At 40.8% G+C, this 17,732-nt stretch overlaps 1 protein-coding gene across 1 annotated transcript; it reads right to left on the bottom strand.

Moving 5' to 3' along the window:
• Nucleotides 1–3,033: 3,033 nt before the first annotated feature.
• On the bottom strand, nucleotides 3,034–17,241 carry LOC145446167 (uncharacterized). Its single transcript, XM_080324406.1, has 9 exons — nucleotides 16,773–17,241; nucleotides 15,851–16,029; nucleotides 15,056–15,211; nucleotides 13,099–13,275; nucleotides 11,273–11,451; nucleotides 11,121–11,212; nucleotides 10,523–10,660; nucleotides 10,022–10,169; nucleotides 3,034–4,688 (listed from the first exon to the last, which is right to left on the bottom strand). Exons 1-9 carry the CDS (start codon nucleotides 16,868–16,870, stop codon nucleotides 4,284–4,286), a joined length of 1,572 nt encoding a protein of 523 aa, XP_080180532.1. The 5' UTR covers nucleotides 16,871–17,241; the 3' UTR covers nucleotides 3,034–4,283.
• Between the last annotated feature and the right edge of the window lie 491 nt (nucleotides 17,242–17,732).

The raw sequence follows: 17,732 nt of genomic DNA, 5'->3' as shown, positions 1-17,732 counted from the left end.
TAGGTCTTGAGCTCCCATAGGGTGATAAACCGACCCCCCGTGCCGTTGTTCGTTCTGCCACGAAATCAGGTTCCCTGTTTAGTGAGCCAGCGTTGAGCGCGAAAATTTTCGATAATTCAAAATAAAATAGGTCAATAAGATCGGGAATTGCATATATATTGCTGTCAGCTACTTGTCCTCTCTGCTCACGTAATCAGATTTACCGGTAGAGCTGAGTGAGGTGTCTTGGAAACTGTAGGGCCCGTAAATAATAATTAACATATTCGGACGGGCGGACTCGTTGGTACGACTTCGTTACATGATGTTACTTGTTATTTCGTGACCTCCAGTCTGCTATATAAAAAAATATAGAATCGCCCAAACGTACTAAACTAAAAGATGGACACGATTTCTAATTGGTAGTTCTTCACTGGCATATAATTCTTCCCTGCGGGATGGTAGCCTATTTGTCTCGTGACGTTCAGATTGCCAAGACAGGAACATTCGGCGCCAGTCATTTCGGCGCCTATGGCCAATTATACCTGTATTTTGAATACACATAACGAAGTTTTCGGTCAACGTAAGGGCAGTCCTTTCGGCCAAGGTTTTCTCGCTGCCGATCGTTCTGGCACACTTCTTAGAGTCGCATGTTACATGGCCTAAAACTTTTTATGTCTTCGTGCGTCGTGACGCGGTAATGACCAACGCCGATATGCCCACTTCTATAAATCTTGCGTATTTTATCTTGGTCGAAGAGTACCCAGTAATTAAGGTACTTGGAAACTTTAAATCGCGCGCAGCGCGAAAAATCTTTGAAAAAGTTGCATAAAATTTCATAAAATGCTCCATAATTTATGCTAATTCACTAAATAATTTTGGGCCCCCTTCGAGCTCGCTCCCCCCCAATTGGCTGGCTTGGGGTGCGCAGTTACGGTCCTGTCAATACCTATATCTATACCTATATCTATAGGTACTGCTCGTTCAACTGAAAAGTTAGGGCACATTGCATTGAAACAGCAGTGACGTAATCTTAGCAGTCTACTCACAACTTCCCTGCAATCCTAATTGAAAATTCCAGACTCCAACCCAAGCAAGAGTATTTTATAGATGTAATTTTTTTGATAAATCGATTTCTCAATATTATTGTGGGGGCCGCAAGAAGGCTAGTTGGGGGCCGCATGCGGCCCTCAGGGCCGCGGTTGGGAATCACTGCTCTAGATCGATACAAAGCCGTTTCTCTGGTCAATAGTGAGCGGAACCAAAGTTTGCGAATTGAGTGAAGTCGGCTGAAATTGATTTAATCCGGAATCGAGAGTTTTTAGAGTGAGACAATATAGTTGATTATCACTGCGGGTAGGTACAGTTGGCAAATATCCATGTCACTGATCCGTTACACCAATTATACGGCTGGGTTTGCGTTCTTATACACGTAAGACTGGTGATCCAATTCGTCTGAATAACACCCTTCCTGCCTTTAGGATCTTCGCTCTTCGTTACCATAATTATCAATTGCTATACATGTTAACAGTGTGAGTTTGGGTAGCCGTACTCGGGTTGCATCTTAATTATAGCTTAGAGCTGTATGTGCTACCAATAAGAAGGGGCGTTGGCAGAGCGTCCGTCGTCTATAGATCTGGATCAAGGGTGTGATTATACACGCAACAGTGGTTGATTCGATTCGTCATATACTAACAACCTTATTGTATTTAAAATCCTCGCTCTTCGACAGCATCAAATCAATAGCTATACAGTATACATCTTTGCAGTGTTAGTTTGCATGGGTATAGCCCTCCGAGAGGAGTTAAAACTTAATTTAAGCTTAGCTGTTAGCGGACCGGTGACATGGCGCAGGCTATTGCAGGGCTCTTCAACCGGGTGTATCGTGTACCAGAACTTTTAAAGACTGTACCACACGAATGGGGTGTACGAGATCCGCATTACAATGTACCAATGACTACCTACTAGCTATTACAATAAATAGGCAATATTGTGCTTCAGAACAGTTTGACCAGATTTGCAATATCGTACAATGTTCATATCAACTGTACGCAGCTTGTAAATTACATTCCTTTTACGATGTCCTAAACAAATGTTTCTCCTCATCATTTAACTCTTGGTAATGAACTTATTGGTTTTGTAGCAGATCAGTTCTTGATAGGAGAGCGCCGGCATATCTTCGGAAGTAGAAGGGATGATGGGGACATTCTTCGCCAATCTGTCATCTTTAGTTAAACTATACTTCAGTAATTTTTGCGCCACTTTATTTCAGCTTCAAGTTTAATTAGGTTTGACTTGTATTGTAAATTGCAACGCACACTTGTATTTAGGCATGCATTAAGACGGACACTTCTTCTTCCCTTCTAGTAGTAAAGATGACTACTTCACCACCACATTCTTACGTGGTGGTGATCGCATAGACCACGCGGCATGGGGGATGTACATCGACAATAATCTAAAGCGCCGTGGTTTCCTGGATGATCAGTTTTCCGACAAAATATATGTCAGTTGTCAAATGAATGTATGTTGATGAAAATATTGAAACGTGGTGACTCGATTCGATTGCCCATACTTAATCTCAAATTATATTTTTTATTTGAGAAAGAAGGCAAGCGTTTTCTAATGACCTTCGAAAGACATTCGGAGTTACAAAAGCAGGTCAGTACAGGAGACTCTATAAACTCCAGAAGGTATCCCCGTCCCCCACCCCACCCCCTGAGCAGAAAAGTAGTGCCAACCCGCCAGCAACAAAAGACTGGATATCCGGGATGTCGCCGAGTCCGTAAATATGTGAGAACGTGCACTAAATCTGTAAATCCCACAGGGGTTCAACACCTTTATGGTAAGCTTGCCATAGATTTGTACAGTTGAGTGAAGGCGCAGCAGGCATCACACAGGTATCGTTAAGCGTGTCGTACAATCTGTTGGAAGCCGATTTCGAGAGCATCGTACCTATCTTCTATGATCAATTTATTCCGGATTACTAATATACTATGAATCCTTTGTTGTCATCCTGTCTTCATTCTGAATGGCTGTCAGGCCCCGATATAATTAGTCTTTCCGAAATACTTAAGAGATTTTATTAAAAAACGTAGGCAAAAAACGTGCGTGTGCGATAAATGACTGTTCGCTATTCAACATAACCAATACCTATGCATATACTCCTATTGAACTTTTGTGTGCATTGGATGCGAATTAAAAGAATCACATTAATCGCGAAGCTATATGATGTCCCAGTTTCCGCAATTATATTCATACATTTAGACGTGTTAGTAGGCCTATACAATAAAATATTGATTTTACAATCTGTAGCTGCAGGCGGCTTCGTAGTGTAGTGACATTCATACATACTAACAGACAGAAATTTTACTTGACAATAATTGCAATTAAAATACAGTACATTTTGCATAGGATCCCCACGAGCACCCGCGTAATGAACTATTCAGTTGCATTGACGTCACACGAGTTATACAGTACTATATTAAAAACTGCTTCGTTTATCACATATGAGTTGGAATCAATCAAAATAGTTTCAGGCTAAGCGGATGGAAGGATGTTCGAACGTTACAGCATAAATAACATCAATAAAAAATAACTAAATAATAACTGGAAGAGTAAATAATCATAGCGAGTTGGCATTTTCAACATAAATGAACAGGTTGGTTTGTCATTTCACTGCCGCACCAAATACCACACCACGTAACACAAAAAGATAGTTTGAAGGTTCAAGTAGGTCAGAAGTCGAATCTAAAATCCCTTCACTGACGAGTGTAGGAGATATATCTAAATGCCGTTACATTTGAATAAGCATTTTATTGTGTTGAAAAAGCCCATGAGGAAAGTGATCCAGTTGGCAGCTTACGAATAATAGAAAAAAGAATGCAGGCGTAAAATGACAATTGCCAAATCATCATATACTAAAAAAGGGGTTCAGACAAATCCCACGTGCTCACTGAGTCTGCCTCGGGGGATCGCCAGAGATCAAGACACAACTCGACTCACACAGAAGACGATTTGCAGTAAATATTCATATTAATTTTTGTGTCGTGTGGAAATCGTGTTTCGATGATCTTGCTTCAATAATGCTCTTGATGCATAGTGCATTTTGCGGATCTCCTTATATTTAATGTGGTAGAATTATGTTTTTGTGACTCGGCGAAAATTTAGGGTGCGGAGAATGCTTGCATATGAACGAAAGGATTCGTCAGGATCGTAAAAGTCAAGAATCACCGTACTAGAACAATAACAATCCGTAACTGTTTCTTTATTGGTTGAAAAAGCCTACTTCTGTCTTCATGGACTTGTATTCATATAAACTCACGGCCTTCAACGTGATCTTGACGCCCGTTTTCGAGGTTGGACTGTTTCGAAGACATCTTCCTTGCGTTCGCAAGCTTATAAACGGTAACTACTGCTACAATTAGAAATATGGCACATATAATTCCGAAGACCAACGATATTGTATACACAGAACCGCTGACAGCAGTCTTTACTGTTGTGGAGGAAATGGTCGTGTTGGTGGCGAGATCGATCTGTTTCTTCAGATTGACGGCGTCGAATGCGGAATCGTAATGGTGCCGTTTGACAATCTTTCTATTTGGTTTCTTGGTGCATAGGTTGACGAATTGAGGGTGATTGCACTTTGTGTTGTCGCTCATCGGACAGTCGAATTGTAAGATCTGCCTCCAATCATCCAGCGATTGTACGTGGCGCTATAACAGAAGATTTATTGATCAACCAATCAACGAATCAATCAAGAAAGTTTACATTATTCAATTTTGAGTGCTTGTTTTCAACGATTCGAGTACTATATTATTACTATACTATATTAATTAGTTTGTAAAATCGACATAAGTTATGGAGTATTCGGTGGGTGATTCATTCAACTTGAAATTTTTCTTCGCGTTTCGTGCGATTCATTATCAGTGCATATCTTGATTTTGTATCGGTGCCCTCATCGCCGCCATTAACGCGTCACAACGCACCAAGACATGAAATTTCAATCAACATGTTACTACGCGAAGTGTGCTGACAAAAAGGTCCCCGAAGACGTATGATTATTAATTTTGTGCCCTAAATTTTGGTTGACGCAGGCAACTCTATACCGGCAAATTTGATCACGTCGGCTGAGAGCGAATTAAAAATTGATCGAACTATATGCAGCCACTAATATTATTGACAAAATTGAGTCATTAATGTAACTATTTTTCGCGCCTCGCGCGACCAGATAACAGACACATGCTCTGACTAATGAAAAAACTCTAAATCAAGTAGGGAAAGGTCCGTAGTAAAAGTCGGGTTCGGGGGCGATGCCCCCAGATGTTTTGTTGATCGTCCTATTTGGGGGACCAAGACTTAAGTTTTTTTTGAGGGGTGGGCTGACCAAGTGCTCCTCCGGTCCTGTGGGCAATAGTATATCGAATGATGATATATACATGCTGATGCTATAGTTCGGAAATTGCGGCCTGTTGGAGAAGTGGTAGAAAGTGGTTTAAATTGCACCAGATATTAGTCACGTGAGTCTAGGAATTAGGCACAGCGTCCGGTGCATGCGTCATGTACTGAATCCGGTCCTTAAATTAGACTTCAGGATCTATTTCAGTACATGACAGACGAACACAGTATATGCTGGTGTCAATATATGCTTGGCTTGAGCTATATATAGCTTTCGCCGTCGACATACATTTCGTCCTCACATTCTCACAGAACCGTGAAAAACCTCGTGTAGCTAGCGACCATCACCTACATCAGATATCGCCAACTTCCGAAATTCATGAATTAGTCGAGCACTTATCATAAGTAGTCTGCCAACACTTCTAATAAGTCGGCAAGACGATTCTAATAGTCGAATCTGAATCGAGTAATATTTGTAATAATCCGAGTGTAGGAAAAAGCTAGCCACAGGGTCCGGTCAATACTGAGAAAACCATTACCGAGAATGTAATTATCGAGAATGCCCTTACCGAGAATGGACACCACCGGGAATGGACACCACCGAGAATGGACACCACCGAGAATGGACACCACCAAAAATGGATATTAACAAGAACGAACACCACCGAGAATTGACATTACCGAGAATGGACATTACCAAGAACGGACACCACCGAAAATGGACATTACCGAAATGGACATTATCAAGAACGAATACCACCGAGAATGGATATTACCGCGATTAAACATTGCCGAGGACGAACACCACTAAAAATTGACATTACCAAGAACGAACACCACCGAGAATGGACATTACCGAGAATTGACATTACCGAGGACGGGCACCACCGATAATGGACTTTAACGAGAATGGACATCACCGAGAATGTATATTACCGAGTATGGACAGTGCCGAGAACCTAACATATTGAGACGGACGATGTCGTGAAATATAAACCTGGGAATATCTAATACCATGACGTCGTGATCTGTACATATGCATACCATGCGCGCATGATAGACACCGCATGGTGCATATGACTCTGGACAGAAATGTCGCAATTTTGTCATCAACGTATACAAAGTATACAATACAGGCATGTTATGCATATGTAGGATACATATCGTTTGTATGTGCATCACGACGTTGCCACAGTCGGCGTCGATTCTCATGTATTAATTTCTCGACAACATCCGTCTTATTAAGCTAGGTTGTTGGCATTGTCCATTGTCGGTTATGCCCATTCGCGGTGGTGATCATTTTCGGGAGTGTCAATTCTCGGTAATGTCCATTCTCAGTAATCCCATTCTCGGTATTGGCATTATCGGTAATTTCCATTCTCGGTAATTATTTTCCCGGTATTGGTATAGAACAGTGGTTCTCAAGCTTTTTCACTGTGGGAGCCATTTTATGAACCTCAACTCTGTCGGGAGCCGCATGATGGCACGAATAACGTAATTTATTGAGAATAGAAAAATATCATCAAAAATGGTATCAACGAAATGGTGTACGGCTAAAATAGCGACGGCCTTAATAGCGACGGCCAAAACACCGACTGGCCACAACAGCGACGGCCATAACAGCGACGGCCAAAACCGCGATTGGCTCAAACAGCGACGGCCAAAACAAATACGACAATTTCCCCAGACGACACTGTGACAGCGGGCACTCCCCATACGGACAACTTCCGAAACGACGTTACCCAGCCACGTCCCTTCACCGATGGTATACCGAGGTATACCCTTCACCGTTGAAGCCGATTGCGGATGATTTACAATTTACATTCTTCCAGATAGTAAATAGATAGTGATCACCACAGATTTAGCGTCACAACATGTTTATTGAGACTTAATCCACAATCTTTCTGAGTTCCGAGAGCATGTGAATTGAGTTTGGATGAACAAGGCGTGACGCTAAATCTGTGGTGATCACTATCTATTTTGCAACTTAGTGCGAAACTTGAAATTGAATTTGATTTTTCACAAGTTTGTCATAACGAGGTTTCATCGTGGAGGAAGCTGTGCACAAGAGCTGTTTCAGATGACGATCAGTCAATCGGTTGCGATATTTGCTTTTGATCCTCACTAATTTGCTGAAAAGGGCTTCACATACATAGGTTGAACCGAACATGCAGGCATTCTTCGATGCGTTAGCTATCAGGTTGGGGTATTTTTCTTCAGGAACAGCACCCCAAAATTCAAGGAGTCCATTGCTTTGAAACAACAGTCGCAATTCTATATCGGACTGCAAGTCCAGCAGTTCCATCTGAAAAATATCAGGGGCAGTGGCGGCATCTACTGCCATTGGGTTTGAAAATATATTCATCAGGGGTACGGAATGATGCATTCCCTCTATTCGACGTTTAAACCCGTCAATCAAGGTACTAATAACCTGGTCATATGTTTTGAATGATCCATTCTGTCGGTGGTTTGAAAGCGTTACAAAATGTGTCGTAACACCCTCCTCTAGGTGCTTTCTCCAAAGACACAATTTCTCAATGAAACCAGACACTGTCCCGTACCAGGCGTGACAGAGCTTGTTATTTCCTTGTAAGTTCCGATTTAGTGACGACAGGTGTGAGGTAATATCCACCATGAACGCCAAGTCAGCAACCCAGTGTTCGTTTCCCAACTGAGGGATGTCTTTCATTCCTTCGACAAATATTTTAATCTCAGCAAGTAGCGCGTAAAATCTTTTGAGGCATGCAGCTCGGCTTAGCCATCGTACAGCGGTGAACATGATCAAGTCTCCATGGTCAGCATCAATATCGGTGAGAAAAGCCTTGAATTTTCGATGGTTAAGTGCGTTTGCTCGAATCCAATTTACGGTCGATATTACTATATCTGTCACATTGGACATCTTTAATGATTTAGCAACAAGACTTTCCTGGTGTATAATGCAGTGTTGCCAAGTCACAGCGTCAAGATTCTGTTCAGCACGCCATTTGTTGACGAGTCCTTGAAGACCTAGATTTTTGCCGAGCATTGCTGGGCAGCCATCTGTCGCCAATGAATATAATTTCGATGGGTCTAAATGCGCTTCTTGAAGAGTAGCATGAAATTCACGAAACATGTCGGTTCCCTTCGTTGTGCCATGAATAGATCGCAAAGTAAGAAACTCCTCGCAAATCTTGAAATCTGGCATGACTCCCCGGATGAATACAGCTAATTGCTCTATGTCGGTAATGTCGTTAGTGCTGTCAAGAGCAAGCGAGTAGTAAGAAAAATCTTGCGACTTGTGAATAAGTTGCTCATGCAGATCTTGGGATATGCAATCGACACGACGCGTTACTGTATCATTGCTAAGCTGCAAGTTTTTAGCTTTCTGCTGAATGGCAGGAGAACAATTGTCTTCGGTAAACAAAACAATAGCCTGCTTCGTAATTTCGCCATCAGAATATGGCTTCATATTGCTGGCCAATAGATGACTGATCTTATATGATGTTATTGTTACCTCTTCGGGTTCTTTTTTTTTTAAAAACATTTTTCCTTGTTTGCTACGCTCTGCTTTCAGACATTCTAACTTCCGTTTCCTTGATTCACCTTGATAGACGTCGTATTTTCCCGCATGTGTTTTATAATGCCTCTTAACGTTGAAAGATTTTACACCGTTTATTATTATAGGGCACAGAAGGCATTTCGCTTTGCCGTTTTCCTCAATTTGAAAATACGCCTCTTCCCATTCACTTTGAAAGGCCCGATTTTCTTGCACAAGGGTGCGAGATTTCTTTGCAGGTTGATCTGAACCTGACATTATCATTGAACCAAAGTCTCCGATATTTTCTAACGCTATCAAGATCAAAGCAAAGAGTAAGAAAATAAAGTACCTGCAGTTACCCCAAACGTTGATTGTCTTATTGACCGAGTCTCTTGTCACCCGTATTCTAATATGAGCCGCCGTCTCGAGCGAAATAAACTTCGCCCGTCTCATTACAGACACCTGATTAGGCTTAGGTCAGACGGTCAGAGCCTTCAGTAAAGCAGTAAAGGTTCGGATTTAAAGCCTACCGAAATTACTATCGGTAATGTTACGTCACAACCCGTACAACTTGTATTACGTAGGATTCTATTGTGATCAGGGAATGACCTTCGCGTCAGTAAACGTGAACATAAACGTACATTTGTTGTGTTGAAGGCGCGATTTATTTATGATCATGAATAATTAGAATTTCCGTAGAAGCATCAATGATTTCACATCGTTAGTGAGAGCCGCACGGAGAGCAGTCGAGAGCCGCATGCGGCTCGGAGAGCCGCGGTTGAGAATCACTGGTATAGAACCAATGCAGACGACATTTCTGTTCTGTGGTAATCGACCACAGCATTGAAAGAATGCGCAAGGAGATAGGTATGCTCGAAGAATAGCGAATTACCTATAATATCGTGGAACTACATTTTGTTTCACTCATATAAAATACGTCTTTGAACTTTATATGGCATGCATACTGTTATGGCCCCCACACTGTTATAATGAGTGAGAATCGAATACTCTTCTTGACTAGAATTATAATACTGGATTCGTAATAGAATCACTGAGTGACTCGATGTAGTCCAGCCAGATCCTCTATTCAATACTGCAGACAATCCTAATGAAAGAAACGGCGCCAGCACTTACGTTCATAAGTTCAACGTTGCAATCGCATTTCCACTTGTTCCCGCTTATGTCATTGCCGGAGGGTCCTCCGTTGCTGATTGCCGTCAAGTACCAATCCGCATGGAAGATTTCCAAACGATTATCACCGATATTCAATTTCTCCATAAAACTGCGAATAAAAAGGCATCGCGTGAGTTTGAAGTATGACAACTGATCTTTATATTGCGTCATATGTATTCCATGTCATCTACCAAGTAGAGAGAGTATAGACACGAGTCAATGTACCTGCTCGTTTCTACAAATGTGGAGATAAAATTAAATTCATCATGATTAGTTGATTATATAGATGGATATCGTCGTCGATGACTCATTATAATCATAACGCATACGTCTATGACCTTGACCACTCTTCGTGGTGTGCAAGGTCGAGACTGAATCGCTAAGTGCTAAGATATTGAAATTTCATGCTGATAATAAAGGTTTATTTAACAATTGATAGGAAACCAAATTGATTCATATTACCAAGAATTGGAAAACAAGCGCGATGCCATCTCCGTCAAATTGTTTCCTGATAGATCCACTGTCCTTAATTCTTTATTCGTCATAAAAATCGCTTCGTCTTGTAGGGAGGACAAGTTGTTGTGACGTAGTATTAAATTTCTGAAGGCAATGCATTCGAATATAACAGATAACTTAAGGTAGGTCATCTGATACGTAGATACAATATAAATGGTTGTAAATAAGTGTATCGGTTAAACTTCCATAATAGCGTAGCATGCGAAGCACACAATCAGCGCTTTCTGGCACAAAATTGTTCTTTGAAGCCCCTGAAAAAGAGTCTATCACACCACCCATAATGGAGATATATTCCGAGGGGTGCAGTCGGTTCTGTACGTAGGATGTATCTTAATAGAAATTGGTGGATTTGATTTGTTTTCATTGGTCGGCATGGCATGAAAGCATAATATTGTTCCTTAAAGTGACATTTACGTGAGTAGCTCCCTAAACTCTAGAAGGACAATTATTCAACGAATCATAAGATTGTTTGTGTACAGTGTGTTCTTGAAATTTACTTGACATCAGTGTGGGCATACATCACATCAAACGCGAAGTGACTTACTCAATTCTTGGAAGGTTAAGTAAGTCTGATTGCTGTAGAGACGTGATAGAGTTGTGTCCTAAATCCACTGTATGCATATGGAGGTAAGGCACCTGTAGAATTGATAAAATACATCCGTTAAATTGAATCAATAAAGGCAAACGGCTGCTTACTTCTTGCAGATGAGGAAAAGTAATAAGATGATTATGCGATAAGGATAAAACTTTTAAATTTGTAAGTGACGCGAAGCTGGATATTTCAAATTCGGTTATACGATTTCCATCCAAATGCAGTATCTCTAATTGATCCAATCCAATAAATGCCTCTTTCTCTATGACGGATATATTATTTCCTGAATATAGTAATATAAACATCGTTAGAGTTTCGTATGCAGTGACTGGAGTTCCGGCCGGCATTGTTATAGCTAGTTATCGCCTAAGTACGCATTTCAACCAAGGAAGCGATTTCGGGACTATCTCATCTAAGCAGAGATTGTCAAAGTAGTCACTTTGCTTCTGTATAAGTCGAACTGACGCCGTACCTTTCTACTCACATTATGACGTAGCAATGACAAAGCTACTTCAAGTATAAGGATAAAATGTAGCACACAGTAAATAACATCAAAAAGTAGATTTAGTCGACGGATCCATACTTTTGACGGTTAAATCGAAGTTGATCACTTTTCGAATTGAAGGTTGCAATCTTCGAGACAACGCAAAATAACGCTTGATATTACAAATTCGTGGAATTTTGGGAAATATGCTCAGATACGTGATCCAGCGGCTCTTTCGCCTAGTTAATATGACAATTTCACTCATATAAATGTGATGCAAATGAGACAAAAAGTACGTAAATTTGCCTCAAAATGATGTCAAGTAGTAGTTGGAGTATTCGAAATGTGTCACCCCTTGCGTAATTAGTACAAGTAGGCAATCATCTACCCTGAAATAGTGTAATAAACGAAAGAAAGTAGATTATTTAGTCCTTCATGTTTTGAGGCATATATATATACACTTACTCATGATATATGTACACACGATGTGTAGGTATGGTATGTATATGCCGCTGGACAAGGAATGTGCATATATAGCTTTGTTAGGCTTTCTAAGTCTTGCACCAGCCCTCTATGATATCTCAGTAATGCATGAGCGCCAAGCGGGAAGTCATGGATACCAATGTTTCTAATCAGGACTATGGTCTGACCCGACAGGGGATCGAACCTACGATCAAGAATCCGGACGCTTCACCATTACGCTATCTTGTCAGTATGTCGAACAATGCCGTTCGTGTATACCAGCTCTACTTTCAAGCGGATGGTTTTTAATCATACAAAGATTACTGCCTATTGCTACTGAGTCGCTTATATGACATAATGAACATTCAGATACATCATGTATTTCCAAGAACCGGTGTGGATATCAAATATGGACAATAGACACGGACATTCATTGACAGTTGACACGCGAGAGGTTCCCGTTCGTGTCCGCGGCTGGCTCCAACGATTTGACACCAGTTCGCTCAAATATCATTTGTTGTTTTATCAGGATTGCCAACCTCTGCCCCTGCCTGCTAATATACGCTCATGATATCGCTGTAACCTGCTCCCAATGCAAGGTCGTAACAGCGACGAAGGCTGGTCATTATTTGGCCGGAGTGATGTGATATTTCAAGCGACATTATCGAGATGCAATAACACTTGCGACTATAAACTATGTATGTATGAATGTAAAAAGGGTTTATGGTGCTCGACCACTAAGGTCTTGTTCGCCAGACTATACACTAGGTTCATCTTAGCTTTGTATCCAAGTATCACGGTGGTGTAGAAAGTTGCAGTTAAACGAACTTTTATCAAAAATCTTTAGATTACTGTGATATTTTGCTACTTCGCAAAAAGGCTGACACTTTAGCACCTTCCAAGGTTCGCTTGCGTACACGAATATTCGAAATTACGACCGAACACGGACGCGAACAGAACGTTTTTAGCATCCACCCGGCTTACCTGATAAATTCAGAACTTTAAGCTTTCTTAGTCGATTGAACGTTCCATTTCGCAATACTTCTATCAGGTTATTATGCAGGGAAAGTTCTTGAAGTGATTCAACGTCTTCGAATGTCGTTTCGTCGATCTCGTGAATTAAGTTACTGCTGAGGTGTAATTGTTCGAGGTGAGGCAATCCTGTAAAACGAATGATGCCGCATTTTCTCACAATGAAGTCATACCGCACGTTGATCACGCGGTAGTTTGGATGGAAACCTACAGAATAAGCACAATAAAATAGGGAATTGGATCGTGCAGCATCAATGAGTGGTCATCGTTTTAAATCTTTTTAACGAATATATACTTCCCGATATCAAATTTGTTTCGTATGCCCCCACTATATAGCTTCCTCGAAATATAATCACATTGCCATTGATGCAAATGTCAAGGTATATCAATAGGCTTTTAAACACACTGACGGGAGTTCGGATTACGGAAAGTACGCGAGTTGTATTCAAATATCGCAAAACCCCATTAAGTCAACGTAAGGAATGTTGTGATGGTAACGATTTGTCGATTATCTTTAAAGACAAGTCGAATTGAACCACACAAATACTTTTCATTGGTTCTATACCAATACCGAGAAAACCAATACCGAGAATGGACATTACCGAGAATGCCATTACCGAGAATGGACAATACCGAGAACGATCATTACCGAGAATGGTCATTACCGATAATGGACACCACCGAGAATAGACATTACCGAGAATGGCCAATGTCAAGAATATAGCTTACTGGGACTGACGTTGCCGAGAAATTTATACCTGAGCATCGATACCGAATGTGGCAACGCCGTGATGCACTCACACGACCTGTGCATATGCATAACATGTCTGCATTGCATATATTGCATTCTCGGTAATGTCCATTCTCGGTGGTGTCCATTCTCGGTAATGTCCATTCTCTGTGGTGTCCATTCTCGGTAACGTCCATTCTCGGTGGTGTTCATTCTCGGTAATGATATTCTCGGTAATGGTTTTCTCGGTATTGTCCGGACACCCTTTTCATTGGGGCCGGTCAAAATATAATTTTTGCTGGTTCTTTTCCGAATGGATTCGAATATTTGTGTACCACCTATGCTGATGTCATAACGGTAATAGTGACTTGAAAGCTTCAAATATGTATCTTTTACTATCCCTGTGCAATCCAGTATATTAAATTTCTGCACCATGACTGCTTTGTTGTGTATTGCGAATCTTGTGAGAGTTGACTTTGACAACTATAATTGACTTTATTGTCAAAACATACATATTAATAGCATTGTGCTGAGGTGCGACCAACTGAGGCTTCCATTGGATATTACGGCGGAAATACTGCATCAAAATATACTCTCTTTTATAAAAGAGTACGTTCGGTATGTACCGGCGACTATCTTCGTTACTCGAAGAACACCATTCTCACAACGTGACTCTAATGACATTACAATTGACACTCCTCTCGGATCTGATTACTCCCATCGTTTTCCATAGCCTTGCTTGTGACGATTGCCAAATGGAGGAACGTTACTAGCACATTCGTCATAGCAGGATACCACTTGAAGCGATAAAACATGACCACAGCCTCTCCTATAGCCATATTTGGTACATTACATATATGTGCGTATGGCGGGCTGCGTATGTGAAATATAGATACACATTTTATCGCAATGCAGTCGAAACAAAATGATGTTTTGATAACAACATATACGTGCTTATCGTATGTCATAATGTCTATAGACTCTATACCATAAATCAAATTTCACAGCCAATTTTAGTTATTTAAGGAAGTGTACAGCCACCTGAGAATGCCTCCATTTCTACGCTAGATGCTGTTTGATATGAATATATACATAGCCTACTTACCGTAAAACAAAATTTGTCTATAACATTAACAAAATTTCACGAGGGATTTTCGTTATGAAAGGAAACATATTCACCTGAGAATGCCCCCCTTTCTATACACTTGACGTAATTTTCGCTTACGTCTATCCTCTTGAGTTTCCTGTTTCTGCTAAATATGCCCTTTCTTAGAATTCGAATTCTGTTTTTCCCGAACTCCACTTCTTTGATGTTCTCGAACTTCTCGAGTTGGTCTAAAAAATAATATTGCTGATATAGATGATTTCTTGTGTAGAGCGGCTGGGTGTGCGGCTACGCTTCGCATCAGAGCGGTTCGTACTAAATACATGAATTATGATAATACATGCTTTGAAAATAACTCAACTATTTTCATCACTTACCGATTGACGATGTCTATTTTCGGGCCCATACTTAGATTCAACAATCGTTAGTGCACTAATTTCAATTCAGGGTATTTATATTTTAGAGGTTGCCGCGTTCGGTTTATGTTATGATCGCAATCTAAAGTTGAAAGCATATTGGTGTCTAATTAGTTCCCAAGCTTTAAATGAGTGAAACGTTAGCACCATAAGTGTATATGGAAAACAAAAGTAGGAATCGTAATATAGCGTTAGAGGATGAGCAGACCGACCTATTTCTCTTACACTACATCATTACTTCGAAATAGTTGTTACACTCATAGTTTTCATAGTTCTCAGTTATTATATGCTTGGCTAGTAATCTAATGCTTGGCTAGTCAGGTATGAGTTACGTGATCGCATTGAATTACGATACGTCTAGAATAGAAGTGGGAAATACCGATGAAGTTGCTAGTCCTACTTGGGCAATCAAAATCTAAAATGCCGTAACAAACTATTATCGCCGCAACTTACCTGGAGTCAAGTCACCAATACAACTATCGTTCACAAACAGCGCTACGGAATTCCGGCATGACTTTGATTGGTAGATTCGATCGGGATCAGGTATTCTAGTGTAGTTTGAGTAATCACACCACAATACCAAGTTACTGCCCTGCATGCATTCTGGGTATATCGAAACTCTTTTGTCCCGCCTGTTAACGAAAGTAGTGATTTAAATACAACATAAGGCGAATGGGTATTATTTACTGGTTTTCGCAAGTTATCACCTGTTAAAAATCATGCTTGCTTCCAATACAAGGCGATATTCAAATACATATGATGTACTACGGAGTTACCAATGTCAAGAAGGGCATCTCTGTTGCAACAATAAGTATACTTTCTTTTTCGTGACAAGTGGTAGTGAAATTTTGGCTTTTAGTTCTATAAAAAAGTCACTTAGTATGTGTATCCGGAACAACTATGAGCTATACATTGTCTTACCATAAGCGGTAATGGAAAATTTACCCGGCATTGCGGTTTGTTGCCGTCTACGTGACAGGTTTTTCCTCTATGGCATTGATAACGTTTGGAGCTGGAACGGTTGGAAGGAGTCCGGAGAGGAATAAACAAATACTTGTTGAAAGTATATATGTATAGCCTACTTCACTTGAAATAATGTTTGGTAAAGAATGTAAATATCCTAGGAGTGTGGACTGCTCAAAATGGGATTTTCCGCGATGCGACAATATTGGTTGAAAGCTCATTAATATATAGATTCAACAGATAAAATGTTTTTATTGACATAGTTTCTAATGTGTAAATAAAGCTGTTGGCAAGGCCGGTCCGAATTATATATATGCAACATACAGTCCTACGCATGATCAACAGTATATCTCAGTCACGAGCTGCAAATAAAAATACCCAGTTACTGAATGGCATTTGCCTGAATACTTACGATGTACATTTATGTAGGTTGGTGTCATCAATTGCAGATAGGCAGTGACCGGTAAAAGCCAGTAAAAATAAAACCACCGTTACAACTATATAATACATCACAATAACACTTCATATACATAACCTGTGAAAATACCCAACACAAGATGTTTATATTATAAGTCGGAGGTTCATCTGGGCTCCTCATCGCTGACCCCACTGTACTCAGTGTCTTGAAAAAGCCCAGAAACACAATAAGCCACGCTTCAAAAAGTAGGCATCCGAAACCCAGAGTTGAATACATGGAAGAGTGAAATGCAGAGTGAAGAGTGAAATGAAAGTGAACGATTGCGAAGCGCTTGAAGAAGGATTCAAATGTCAATGACACTGAAAGATACAAGAAAGACAATGTCACTGAATTGTATAATATCCGTGCCGTGATGCACAAGGCCTAACAAGGCCATAAGCATCACTGAAATGCCTTGAATTGAAGTCATCTATGAGTTGGATAAATGCTTTGTTTAATTGGTTGAAAAATATGCTAATATGCAAAGCGTGAAAAATAAAATCGATCTTGTGCTAAGCCGAGTAACTTACTTCAGCTCGGTCGAAAAAAGGGGAAGCGAGTGGCGCAGTTGGGTAAACACTGCAGTCACGACACCAATGGTTGGTGGTTTGGGTCTCGGCTCTGCCCTGTTTCTATGTGTCGGAGGTTTATCTGGGCTCCTCATCGCCGATCCCGCTGTTAACGCAGCGCCTTGAAAAAGCCCAGAGAAAGAGTGAGCCGAGCTCCGAAGTCGGCAGCAGAGACCAGCAAGAGGACGCACGAAAGCGAGAGCGAATGGAAGAGTGGATGTGCGCGAGCATGAAAGTCGTCCTGAGTATACAAAAGCAAAGAAACTGAACTTTACGAATGCATTGTCGTGGCGCACAAGGCCTAAACAGGCGATAAGCGCCACTGTCGTTGTTGTGTGATTATAAT

This window comes from Botryllus schlosseri, chromosome 1 (genome assembly GCF_051294905.1).
Source record: "Botryllus schlosseri isolate E-star chromosome 1, Bs_hap1, whole genome shotgun sequence".
Taxonomy (NCBI): domain Eukaryota; kingdom Metazoa; phylum Chordata; class Ascidiacea; order Stolidobranchia; family Styelidae; genus Botryllus; species Botryllus schlosseri.
This window is presented reverse-complemented; position numbering and strand designations above follow the sequence as displayed.